The following is a 14,433-nucleotide window of genomic DNA, read 5'->3' as shown; positions in this document are numbered from 1 at the left end:
CAAGCATTTCCTTGTTTTGATGCACTTAGTTTTCTTTAGGGTGTGAGGGGGTGATTGACATCTCGTGTCAAAGCTCCCCTCCCTTTGTCGAGAGAAACCAGTTTTAATCCTGACTTGTGGTAGGCAAGCGTGTCTCAAAGGCCTTGTGCAACTCCCCATGTTTGTATGAACCAGCTTGTAGTTTGGGGAGCTGCTAAAAGGGCATTTCATTTGATTCATGGGTTGATTTTTACGAAGTGGTTGTTGCCATGGGTTTAGCATTGTTTGCACAATTTTAATAGTATTTGTGTACTACTTTTTACATTGTTTCAGTATTTTGTGCCCTATTTTGACCATATTAAGATATTGCTTGCAAGAAACCTCACAGCATTAAAAAAAAATTGCAGTGCACTCAGCTCTGGGGTCATGTTCCTGGAATTCATTGTGTATAAAGAAGTGAAAATATCAGTAGGACAGGGACAATATAAAAAAAAAAAAAAAAAATAAAATGTTTATTTAGGTAAGGTACATGCATACAAAATTTTTTTACAAAGATTGGTTGACTTATAGGTAGAGCTAGTACATACAATGCCTAAAGCCACTATTACGCAAAGCGTTTCGGGCATAAGGTGGAAGAAAAGCCTTCCCTTAGCCTTAGAAAAGCCTTAGAAAAAGGCAAGTGGCATCCTGCAAGTTCCTTAAAACTCTTAACGTTGCCCCACTTCACGAGGGAGATAGCAAAGCACTGGCAGAGAACTACAGACTAGTCGCACTGACATCACACACCGGTAAAGGTTTCGAGTGTGTGTCGAGCATTTATATGAAAAAGAACAAGTTATACAATCCAGGTCTACATAATTTTAGAGCAAGACGATTTATGAGCCTTGCATGATCCACATATGGAAATACGTAAAATATATGAGCTCCTTACACAAGATGCATGTGGGAGGATACAAGCGGGCAATTCTGCTGTCCACCAAACAACAAATGATAGTTATTAAAGTAAACTATTTGATGCCATTAAATATAACAGATAAAGAACATGGTTACATACAATACTCAAATAAAATTGTCTTGCGGACCACCAGTTGGCGAATGCTGGTATAAAGAATGCACCAAATTACAGAAGAGGGAACTGCAAAATGTTCAACGGGAGATCAAAATGAAAGGAAAGTTGGAAACTAGATGAGGAACTGACAACTCGGAAATGAAAAAGGTGAAGTGGATGACAGGAAACAACAAACTCATGGTTTAATAAGCGTAAGGAGGAGGAAAACAAAAAAGGATGGAAAACTTATTAGGACATAGTACAGAGGAGAAGAAAGGCAAAGAAGCACATAAATAAGCACAGGACAATCAGGAGGGCAACAGCAGTAAGTTAAAAATTTAATTACAATGAAATTAAGGAGCTAATCTAAGGTCTTGCATAATCATATGTGGAGAATAACAAAGATGTGTTTGAAGAACTCGATAAGAGGCTCCATGTCATTTACAAACCAGGACATTAGACGAGTGTCACTAATATGCATTCCATGCAAAATGATGACCAAATTCTTTGAACTAAGAATTGGAGAACATTTGGAGGGTAAATTTTGTAACAGAAGCACAACACTTCATCAGAAAAAGAAAATCATGTTAACAATCTTGATTAAATTCTTTGACAGGATCATCAAAGTAAGACTAGATGATAAATGGTGGATCAGCCTGTCCTCCTAAGGTTTCCCATTGTTAAGAAAATGGTCAATTTAAAGTGCCCTCTCCTAACTTACCAGAGGACCCAAAACAGAAAACGGAACAGAACGTCACTTTTGCGAGCCGCTTCCATTTTTTAGTACGACAACTTTTGGCCTTGGGTAACGCATACGTGCAAAAAGCAACGTTCCTTATAGGAAGACAGGTTGAATGGATAGCCTGCATTGATTAGAAAGTTTTGATACAGTTCCTCACAAAATGGAGAGAGAAGCTGAGATAATGGAGACACTAGACTGGGTGAGGGAGTACCGGCAGTCTAAGAAGATATGTCAGGCTGGGGAGTAGTGGAAAGTGGTTTTCCTCAAGGCTCTGTCCTTGGGCTGTTTCTCTTTCTTACTCGTGCAAATAACTTTTTCTGTTGGTACCAATTGGTGGTGCCCTGTAGTTAGCCGCTCTGGTTAGCTCTATACCTATTGAGTCAAAGCAGGGCCTTGCATGTCAGTAAAAACCTGACTGGGATTAAAAGGCAAAACCTTGTGGCCCCCTCAGAGAGGTGCAATGAGCAGGGGATCTGTGATCACCCTCACCAAGGAACAATCACCAGAATGGTAATGAATCAAAATGGATGACAGCACCGCAAGTTTCCAGCTTTGTTAGTCATTTTTGCTAATTAATGTCTTTGGCTGATATTGGGGCTGGGGTATTTTTGCTCTTAATAGGGTTTTGGCAGTTCATTACCTGGTTAATGTGGAGGGGCCGTGTAGGTCTTGTGTGGCAATGGGTAAGAGTTACCCATTACTGATTTTCCCCTCCTGGGTTAATGGTTTTATGATCTCTGCTCTTGGTGAATCGCCTTTTTTGTTTCTCTGGTGAGATAGTAACTGGGAGCCACCTAGGGGGCCTTCCAGAAAGCAATTGTTGGATGTAATGAAATGCTTCGTCCTGGTGGGTTCCAGGCGGCTTCCTGGACACTCTTGCCACAATCATGGTGAAAGCTCTCTTCCCAGGGCACAGTCCTTGCACCACTGCCTTTTTCGTTGTATCAGATTTAGATATAAATGTCAGCATGAAAATTTGAAACTGCAAGCCATTTTCAATATAAAAAAACTGTTTAGCAGTGTATTCCATGTATTTCAGTTGTTAAAAAAAAAATGTATGTTACATTTTATTTCTAGTTTTGTTTCTGTGGGCATATATTTTAAACTGAATGTAATAGTTGTTTCAAATGTTGTTAATAATGTTTAAAATGTTTTTGTTTAGCCATTATTTTGGATATTTTTATGTAAGACTAATGCTGTAGTAAGGTTTTAATTTGTTACGCTGTCTTGAATGTTGTTTAAATGACATAACGGCATTGTTTTTATTTCAGACCGCCATCCTCCCCCCTACTGGGGAAGTCGTGCCTGCAGTCTCAGACCTCCCAACAGCCTCACTATGTCCCATTACCACAACCAGTGAAGGGAAAGAAGAAGTTCCAGTTATCGAAAAGGTCGAGGAGGTTACGAACACTTGTACACCCACTGAAGCCTGCTGTGGTGTCTAGTTACCTCTTGGCCAGGGAGGTGAGTGCTGGCCATGACTTGGAAGAGGGAGAAGATGATATGGATGATGAAGACTTAAGATGTGAAGAGGAAGCTGTAAAGACAAACTCATTTGGTGCAAAGACAGTTAAAGAGGAGGTAGAACAAATACAGAAATTAACAATATCTGATGTCCCAATAAACCAGAATGAGCAAATAACTGAATAAGCATTACAAATGGTGACAATTTAAGATCTATTAAAATTGGGTGCAGAAAGGAAATATTTTAAGTGTACTAAGTAATTGTCCATTGTTGCCAAGAATTCGGATGAAAATGAGGATCGTAAATTAAGCATTTGTACTGTGATGAACAGCGAGCCTTTGTTAAACTTGCATTGAGTAGCATATTTTAAGATGAGATAGGTGGTAGTACTTTTCTAATGGTGAAGTCTTCTGGAAGCTTGTAAATTATTGGGATTTGGCCAGAGTTACAGAAAGATGAATGTACAGTGTTTTCATATTTCATACAAGAACATTAGCCATTACATTTTGTGGGCTAGTTTTACAAGTTGGTCCATATATGCATGAAAGTGAGCTAAGTAGGATTGTGGATTGTAAAGTGGTGTATTGTGCATCTTGGTGATGAACATTGTTGCATTAAAAACAATTTAGCGTTTTACCTTTTTTTTTTTTAATTGTACAGAAATTTTGTGATGGAAAAGTTTTTGGTTGCCATTCCAAACTGTTGCCACCGCAAAAATAACGTTTTCGTGCCACCTTTTGGGGGCTTAATCTTTATCAATCAATCAATCAACATCTTGAGATGTGCTAATTGCAACATATTGTGAAGCTAGTGTGGTTTCTTCTCAGCCCCTGCTTGGCTCAACATGTTAGTATTATCGGATGTGAACATATTGTACCATAAAAACACAAATGTTATTCTGCTTTAATGATATTCCGTGTGCCCAAAGCATCTAGTTTCAGTTGTGGTACTGTATACAAACTAAGACATTAAAATTATCAATACTACTATTAGACAATTTAAAAATAGTTAATTTTAATTATTCATTAATCATTATAGATGCAAAATAGCTTGGAAGAGTAGTCCAGCTGTTGTACGTGGAGAGGTTTATACCGTTGCATCTTTTTGGTTATGATGGGAGGAGAGGGAATACAGAGCTCAGGTTTAGATGGAACTGAAACTTGATTGGTGTGAATCTGTGTGTTTGTGTGTGTGTGCGCGCGCGTGTTTTAATAATTTTTTGCCAAAAAGGGTGGGGTAAGTTAGGCATATATGGTGTAGATAAGAATACACCCATAACTTTTATTTGTATGTAATGTATATAAATATTCTTTTCATGCATTATTGGGGGAAATTGAGGTAATGCAGATTAAGATATTTTTTTATGTTATTTTTACTGCAAATTGCAGATAAATCAAAGGGTTTTTAAGTTAAGCTGGTGGTTTGGTATTTCTCACTATTTAGTTTTGTTCGCAGTTCCAAGTATTGTGTAATTTAAAGTCAAATTAATTGTTAAAAGAAATTACATCTGAATTGGAATGAAGAAAGTTGAGTCCATATTTAAAACCAATAATAAGTATGGTGCACACGTGAAGAGTTGCAGACACGACCTGTTCTCTTGTAAACAACACAACTAATGGGAAAGGCCCCAGCAAACACCATAAGAGGTGTAAGACAACTTGTTGGATATTAAATGTTAATAAAAAGGAATACCTTTAGATTCTTTAGAACTTGCCCTATAAACTAAAGGTGTAGAGGCAGTCTCCATCTGTGAGGATTAATATATATATAGTACATCTTACGGAAAGCTTAAGTACTGTTGAAGTAGCTTCCCTTTTTCCAGGAATTACTTAATTATATAAAGATAGATCATCAGGAAGTATTGGGTATAGCCTGTACTTGGAATTTACAGCCCAGGGTGTAGATCTGTCTGGGGCAAAGTGGAAATGATAACTATTATTTTGGTATACAGTATAGTGCGGCCTTTAAAATCCTTGATGTATCGTTCTGGGTTTTACAACAAAATCAAATTTTTATTTTCAATAATTTTTTTCTGCAAGTGCCCTTTAGCATCATTCTTAGCCAAGTGCTGGCCTCGTGCCTTGAAGGGACACACTAGGCCTCGGAGATCCACCTTTGCATAACCAGAGCCAGGACCAAAATCTGGTACACATTTACAAGAAGGCATCTTTGGGATCAAAGCTCAACCTGAAACCAAGATCAAGCACCACCAGAAAGCATTAGCACAACAACACTAACAAACGTTGGGTGATGATGATAATGGCAGGCTATTGTTGTTGTGATATAAACACTTAACATTATGCTCAATTGCCGCTAGATGGCAGGCAAGTTTATCTGGGTTCCTGCCAGCTCACTTTCTATCTCGCTCGCCTGGGTCCAGTTTCGGGGCACATAACCTGTGACAGGGCATTTCTTCAGCTTCATATTTAAACAAAGTGGTGTAGGCTATTCCTGGAATATCATTTTCCCCAAAGGTCATTACTGTATTATTGCTGCTTTTCTCCTTCAAGAATGGTGATTAATGTTGCACACACTTCATGTGCCCTAGCTATGTTCAGTGCAGCCTCACTAATGAACCTCACTCTTACAGAATTTCTAGATAGTCTGAAAAAATTTTATTTGATACAAATTGTTCAGTGGAACATTGACAATAATATTTGTACATTTATCAGTAACTCAAAACTATACATAACATTAAATGGAACATGTACAAAATGCTTCTGTTTGATCAGACCACCAACCACTGGGACGTTGATTCTCGGAATCATCGCAAGCTAACAGCAGGGTAAGCCATGAGTCAATACATATTCAAACACCATTGCTGGATAGTTGGCATGAATGATATTCTCAATTAGTGCATTACTGGCACTAATTTACATTTTTTTCTGAGGTGGCTCCCTGAAGCTACCATCTCCGATGTGGGTGCCGTCAGTTTTGGATTACTGCTGCATACCTGGGACCAAGAGCCAGAACCTGTCACTCCCCTCCCATCCTCACAAAGGCACAAGAAGCCATGGCATTTATATATTAAGCTATTTATTTATGCCTCCACTGAGGAAGGCACCCTCAGTCAAAAGTCAGTCAGTCAGTTAGTCTGACAAAACGTCGGTCAAAAAAAAAACTCAACTGACTGCCTCAGAGACCTGCAGCCTTGAAAATGGCCATACGTATAATTTTCTAAGTGTATCAAAGGATTTAAAATGTCATAACACTTGTGCCTGCTCATTTGCTCCACCCACCCCCTTGTTTGGGGAAAGGGGGGGGGGGCTTGACAAGGCTTGCAAGCCACTTCTTGATCAGTTCTCTGATATGTAGCCGGTCAGTTGACCGCCGGTCAACTGACCGGCTACGCATCACAGGAGGACTACACACTTGTAGCAGTTGACCGGCTACATTTAGGTATTGAATTTACTTCTGCATACAGATTCTGTTTTGAATATATTTCAAATGGAAAAATGTCCAATAAATATTTTTTGCTTGGAAATTAATGGTAATGCTAGGAGGAAGGAATGACCACAACTTTACGAATAAATTTCGTCAACCCCATACAGTTAACCATATAATTGAGGGCTAAACTGAAGAACAAGCTGATTGCCAATAGAAATTTTGGAAAATAAATGACACTTCGATTTAAAGTGCTAAAAATTTCTATCTGAATTCTGGCTATGATACTGTTCTGTTTGTCCCCTGTGGGGACATGCCATAAATTCTTACCACGATAATGTAAAAGATGTCAATGAATATCCAATTTATCATAAACTTAACATTGACACACTTTCAACCCCCATGTGATGGTTGTTCTAAGATCCTGGATATCGCTAAAAATTATTGTTGACGTTTGGGCCTGTCCATCATCTGTAGCTCTTGGAGACATGACTTCCATTATTTAAAAATTACTCCTCTCCACATTAGTTCTAATGCTGGAAGAGTGGGCAAGGGTGTCTGTCTGACTAAAGTGCAATCTGTTATTTCTCCAAAGTTGCTGTGTAAATTGTGGTGGCTACCATGTCTTGTACAAAATTATAAAAATGAGTAGTTCATTATAAGATTGAATTTCATATAAGGAAGCTAAGAAAATTTGCTCTTAATGACCATCTGCCTGCCCTAAAATATACTCGATTGGCCCATGTGCCAGAGATTAACGAGGTAATTCCCATCTCTACCTGCCTCTCGCTCTGTTATTCCATTCCTTCATTAAAATTATTAAGCAACTCTCCTCTCTGAGGACTTCCTGACTACTGCTGCTCAATCTTTGTCTATTTCTACCCTCTCTTCCTGCTCTCATATTGGCATCCTGAATGGATCTGTAAACCCTTGACCGACAGTGCTATACAATATATCCAGACTAGCTTTATGGTTTCTTTGATAATTACTTACTTTCTGATCCTTTTGCTGAAGTAGTGATTTGAAAATCATCCCTACTACCGAGCCTCATACATCTTGTCCATTAGGCAGCAACACGAGGAAAATTGACTCATTCCTTATATAAAAGGAAGAAATGTAAACTGTAGTGGAATCTCCACCAGTGACTGCCCCGAACCTGTCTGATGTAATTTTGGCACAAAGTTTCCTGATCCCTATGGACCTCCCATCCACTTCGGTCTTAAATTCAAAGCCTCTCAACTTGCTCCTGCTCTCTGTTCATCTTTTGTATGGTTTACAGTGCCATTACCAAAGAATCCCGAGTTTACAGATTATATTATGGTCCGAAGTAATTTTCTCATTGCTCTATTATCTTTCACTTGTGCTTTGTTCATTATATATTTGACATGTATTTTTATTGCTTTTTGTTCCTTTAAGTAAATTGAATGTTTCACAGTGAAATCACATCAATATGAAGTATCGATGGTAAACTCAGTAGTAACCTATCTTGAGATGATTTCTGGGATTAGCATCCCTGCGGCCCGGTTCCCGACCAAGCCTTCCTTTTGTTACACACCCGCAAGAAGCAGCCCATAGCAGCCTTCTAACTCCCAGGTACCTATTTACTGCTAGGTAACAAGGGCATCAGGGTGAAAGAAACTGCCCGTTTGTTTCTTCTCCATCGGGGATCGAACCCGGAACCTCAGGACTATGAATCCCGAGCACTGTCCACTCAGCTGTCAGGCCTAGAGGATTCCAACCTGCTACTTGGTGCTCCCAAGCTATTGCCCTAGGCACTGTGTGAAACCCTTGGTTATGGAGCCGGTCGGCCGAGCGGACAGCACGCACGCTGGACTTGTGATCCTGTGGTCCCGGGGTCGATCCCGGGCGCCGGCGAGAAACAATGAGCAGAGTTTCTTTCACCCTATGCCCCTGTTACCTAGCAGTAAAATAGGTACCTGGGTGTTAGTCAGCTGTCACGGGCTGCTTCCTGGGGGTGGAGGCCTGGTCGAGGACCGGGCCGCGGGGACACTAAAAGCCCCGAAATCATCTCAAGATAACCTCAAGAAGGGCTTTGGTTAGGAGCCTCGGGACCCCCCCCCCCCCCAGTGGATTCAGTGAAATCTCTGGTGGCAATGCTCTTGATAGTGTTGTGGTGTTGGGCACTAGCTTGGGAGTACCAAGTGAGTGGCTTCGAATCCTCTTCAAGGCTCCTACTGTTTTTAGATTGAAGGTTATTTACATTCTTGGCTACATTGCTCTGTATAGTGGATCCTTTATACAGTATAACACTTTTTTGATCAGTTTTTATTTAGTGACTAATAATACTTTGGTCAACTGACAATTGTGTGCAAATGTACAGCCTGTAAGAAATGTTACAGTGCAAGCACTTTTATGTTCTTCATTGTCTTTTAAGAAATTGGCACACAGGTTTAATGGATTATCTGAAAAGTAAAATGCAGTACGTATTGTAGTTGACAATCATTTGACTACCATCATGACACTTCGTGTATGAAAGATTAGTAAATTAGCTGGCACATTCACCCCAGCCAAAGCCCTGGTTTTGCTTTTCATTGGCTCTCAATTTGCCGATGCTTTAGTCTTTACACATGCACTGGATTCATAGTTTCAAATCCTCCTTTCTAATCTTCCTGTTTTAAATTAACTCTTGCCATAATATTCCACTTAATATTCTTTTTCTCTAGCCCATTTTTGCAGATGGCTTGAAATATTTGGCTTATGTAGGCTTCTCCATTGTTATCCCCAGATATAGCATGGGTGTGTGTGGCCACTTCTCAGGAATTTGTAATCTTACTGCCAACGTCTATTTGTAGTGTTATATATGTTCTTAATTTATTATACTGTATTTAAATGAACTTTGATGTTGTTATACTCTCTACCAAGTCCTTACTGTCTGCATGCACCTCCTTGTGGAATGTCCTGGTATTTAGGAAGATCATATGTCTTGCTTTCATAATGTCTTTTAGGAACATTTGTCCTTCAATTCAATCTTGGTGGAGTTTTTAGTTTGGTTCATTTATTATGCACCCCATACCCATCTTGTGGGCTGTAGTGGAAAGGGTTACAGAGGCACATAATGAGCTGATACCTTTGGTATCGCTCATCTTATTTATATTTAGCGCCTATTGAATATCCTGCTCCACTAATGGTGCTGCATTGTCTTCCTGGCTTGGTACCTTCTTTTGATTATGGCTTACTGTCTATTTTATCCCCACAATCCTTTGGTTGCATAAATCCAATACTGACTATATCTTACATTTAGTAAATTTAAATGAATTGGTTTGGTGGGTCAGAGTCATGCGATGTGGGTACGGCCTCCAAAGAAATGTAATGGTAATGTGGAAAGTAATCAATCTTAGGGCCACCAAACTTGATATTTTGTGTGGCTGCCTCATACTACCGGAAATGAAATTGTGGATTGACCACAGTACATCAACACGTGGTTATTTAATAGAAAGGAAGCTAGCTTTTCCCTTGTAGTCTTAACTGTTTTATCCCACTTATGATCTTGCATCTCTTGGTTAAATTGTTGAATTCCCTGGTGTTAAGGGTGGTAGTTAAGCTATGCCTCCTAACTATTCCTTCACAACATTTGTTGATTAATACTCTTCTCAGTGACTGAATCCTTTCATGTAGATAATTCCTGCTCTTGGATCAGCACTCTGAATATTATTTGCTTTGAATTGTACACTGAAGTGATAGAGTACTATACAGTATAGTGTAATTACATATTGGCTTAGTGCTTTTTGATAATTAGTTTTGCACAGTAAATAATTTATAAAATTAAAAATTTCTTTTCACTACTAAAGCACATAATATGAATAGTAACGTACTCTATAACTGTTGAAAAATAATAAATACATATACTGTACATATATTCAGCAAGTATTTACAATGAAGAGTTTGTCTGAATGTTTCGTATACATTTGAAATTATATTAAACTTTTATTTTATAGTAAATTCTAGCAGAATTTCTCAGGTTTTTGGATTTTAGAGGTTGCACTGCTATTGTTAGTTTTTCTTACGTGTGTCTTGTGGTATAACTTATTCAAATATTATTTGAAAAACATATGAAGCCTTTATTGACATGCTATTCTGAACAAGAATAATCTTTTGAATGTGGTAATTAATTGGTTCAGCTCTTGTGTGTTCCAGATACAGTATAAAGCCTTCGATAAATTTGTAGTGTGAATGTTTGGTTCTGAGTTTTTGAATTACCATACAGTATGGGCAAAATATTTGAATAAATATTTTTGAGGTAATTTTTGTTGAATATAAAAGATATTGATAAATTTACAATTACTGTAATGGTACAGTGAGATGTTATAAATTTCCTTGTGGAGTTTTTCTTGACGTGTGTATGCATATAGATAAATATCAACGGACATTAAATTCTTTGAGGGATGGAACTAAAGCGAACAAATCATAACTTGTAACAATTCTGTGAACAACCAATTGTAGTGAGTGACATTTAACTTTTGTGACAGTGAAAAAGCTCAAACAGTGAAGTGACATTTCAGTGCCAGCTGACTAGAAAAATAAAACCATTATTTTATACATAAGAAATTGTCTCTTGGTAAAAAAAAAAAAGTACTGTAATCAATTCCACCAGAACAAAATTTATTAGTTCGAATAAAGTAAAAACAGTAACTGTACCAGTAAGTGAAATTTACACAAGCATTCCACACGAGAAAATCCTCATCTGGGAAGTCAACATGTGAATTGTCCCATCTCCCTCTGTATAACACACAGAAATCACAATAACGTGATGCATCAAATGAACAAAGCTCTTGGACGCAGGTTCGAATCCTCGTCACGGCCCTTGTGGATTTGTTCCCCAATATATCAGCATACCGGAGTGGTAAATAAATGCATTACAAATGAGCTACAATTCAGTAATATATTACCATACAGACTTTAAACCCCAGTATAACAAAAAGGGAAACTTACCCCAAGCCACCATAACCCCCTTCAGATGGAGAGTAGATTTTCCTAGTATGTAATCCTTGAAGGGCATGAAAATTTATGAAGAATGTAAGATCTTTGTTAACCCTTGTGGTGGGCAGTTAATTTGGCCCAGTTAATCCCTTGTATGCATAATAATAAAGATAAATTGGTCCCTGGCGGGACCAAAGAGCCAGAGCTTAACCCCCGCAAGCATAACTAGGTGAGTACAGTAATTGAACAATTTGAGTTACTTTCCAAATAAGAGTTAACCATTAAACAACAACTTATATCTCGTCATATTTTGGTTCATCAAGGCTGAGTCTGTGTTACTTCATATGACTTTTCACTAGAAGTGTCTGGAAATTGTTTTGCTTATAAATTCCTATACAGTAATTACCACAGTTTTACATATCTGAGTATTTTTACCTAATAAAATGATATACCTTGCTATTTTACATAAAATATCATTAATGAGAATTTTTATTTTTTTTAGAGCATATGGGACCACCATATCCAGTCATTCTGTTAAATTTGAAACCATTTTTCTATATTTTTCTTCACTTGTCATGTTTATTTTGTCATATCTGAATCTGATAAGAACAAAAAAAGTAAAGGTGTAACTCCATCCAAATTTCAGGAACTTATCAATATTAGGATTTGATTAATTTGGAATTCTATATACTCAAGGAAGTCCCTGATGGCATAGAGTGGTAATGCATACTCATACTAAGTGATTTAGTTTGAGTTGTGGCCAGGGAATGGTGCTACATAGCCTTCCCGGCTTGGTGCCTTCTTGTGATAATTACTGTACTTGCTTGGGGCCAGGGAGGATTGACTGGGTAATCCTCACTGGCCAGGTAATGACTTCTTAACTGCTAACCTCTGTTCACCCAGCAGTAGTTGGGTTCCTGGTTATTTAATGATTGGCTGGTCGTGTCTCAGGGTAAACTGGTGGTTTATAAGGCTTACCATGAGCTATGGAATGGGAAAGTTTTTAAGCCTGCTAACAGAAGTCAGAAGTCACCTATTGCTGTACTCACCTGTGTAAAAAAGTATGTGGAATAATGTTTTTATTATACTTTAAATTAAATATTTAGTAAACAAGTCATTTCTAAAGAAGAAACTTAAACAAAATCAAGTATTTTAAGAACTGCACACTCCATGGATCATATTTCACTGCATATAACTGTATATACTGTACTTCTTATTAATTATATTGTTATTGGCATATATCCGGTAATAAAATTCAGAGTTAGCTGATATTTCCTGTAAGTGACATTCACACTAGTTATTCCATCTGTCATTATATTATGCCGGAAGAGACACTTTAGCATACAGTGTCTATGTATCGTCCAGTATGGTAAGCAAACATATAAACCTTGCTACTGCTAGGTCTAGATGCTAGGCTCGGCTACAAGTACCTCTGGAAATTTGCACCATCTGCTGAAGTAGGTCTGACCAAATGTAAACTGTCAACTATTCACATACCTTATGTTACTGTAATTGAATATGAACAAATTTCAAACTGCAAAGATACTGTAATTCTATTACAAATGTTAAATGTTTTAAGTATTTCATTCAAAATTAGGCACTACCAGAAATCTTAACCAAATATCCAAAGTTTGCATGATAGGGTGTGCACCTGATTGTATTCTTTCCACTGCTGCCCATTGGATGGGTGTGGGATGCATGATTAGTAAATCTGTAGCAGTTACTGTGCGTGCTAAAGTCGTGCATCCCACATTCAGACAGTGGGCACCAGTGGTAATAGTACAAGTAAATATGGATATTTGGCTCAAATGCTAATGGATGTAAAATGCTCAGGGGTAGAGATTGTTGTGTGTTGTGGTCAAAGTTTTTGAACCAATTGATCTGTCAAAAGACTATTGATGTACAGTATAAATGTGTACTTAGCTTATCACTGTAACTTCCTTAGTCAAATGATTTTGGGGGTAAAGTTCCTGAGACCATTATGTGCCTCTGTAACCCTTTCCATCACCGCCTGCAGGCTGGGTCTGGGTGCATAGTAAGTGAGCAAAATCAGCATAAAAAGAATCAGAAGTGTAAATAAATGTTAGTTCATGATATCACATGCTTGAAAATTCTTTTAATTAATGAAAATATGTATAAGAAGATTTATACAGGGGAATAATGAAGAAATATCAATTATTAGTAATGGTACATATAATTTAGCAAAATCCAATAATCATGATTTTTTTTTTAATGAGAAGCATCAGTTGACTCGAGCTGCATTAAAATTATTCGTCAAATGATGTATGCCACAATGGAAGGTTAAAACTCGTGCGGGATATCACATGTTATGCAGTATACGTGGGGCTACCATTATCTGGATCTCCTTTTTTTGGACTATGGTTACCCAGAAAAGCAATTTTCCAATTCTGTATTTAATGATAATAGGTTCTCCCTTATTACAAGGGGAAGTGTCAGCAAATATTGGCAGCAGTGGACACTTATTTATACCAAATAACAATGTAAGGTGCATTCCTATTAAAACACCATTACAGGTATTTTTAGTATCTATTTAAATGAATACCAAAATAATAAAATTACAAGTGCATAGCATAATGTTTTCTTAAATTATCCGTATCTTCATTTTTCAGGACACCCCTAGAGGTACCAATTAATCTGAATAGTCACTGTATACAAACACAGGTTCCATCTTTCTCGTGCACAAGTCAGTGAAATTAGTAGTGTAAAACAAGGACATTTAAACCGTATGTGCAGGAGAGAAATTAAAATTGTTGTAGAATTTTACAAGGATTTATGTCTTCCCACAAGTGACCAGTGGTGTTCTCTACACGCTTGTGGAGCAGTTTCTTCCCCTGTGACTGACTCCTGGCGGCCTCT

At 37.9% G+C, this 14,433-nt stretch overlaps 1 protein-coding gene across 5 annotated transcripts in view; it reads left to right on the top strand.

Annotated features, from left to right (window-relative positions):
• LOC123746524 (tubulin polyglutamylase ttll-4) overlaps positions 1-14,145 on the top strand; it is a 62,253-nt gene extending 48,108 nt beyond the window's left edge. For all 5 annotated transcript variants that reach the window (XM_069318313.1, XM_045728072.2, XM_045728071.2 and 2 more), the window contains one exon: positions 3,041-14,145. In XM_069318313.1, coding sequence (XP_069174414.1) covers positions 3,041-3,214 — 174 coding nt within the window. In that variant the 3' untranslated portion in view covers positions 3,215-14,145. The remainder of the gene's footprint in view (positions 1-3,040) is intronic.
• The last annotated feature ends 288 nt before the right edge of the window (positions 14,146-14,433 follow it).

Source organism: Procambarus clarkii, chromosome 90, assembly GCF_040958095.1.
Source record: "Procambarus clarkii isolate CNS0578487 chromosome 90, FALCON_Pclarkii_2.0, whole genome shotgun sequence".
Taxonomy (NCBI): Eukaryota; Metazoa; Arthropoda; class Malacostraca; order Decapoda; family Cambaridae; genus Procambarus; species Procambarus clarkii.
Note: the sequence above shows the minus strand (reverse complement) of the source record. Positions and strands in the feature narration are given on the sequence as shown.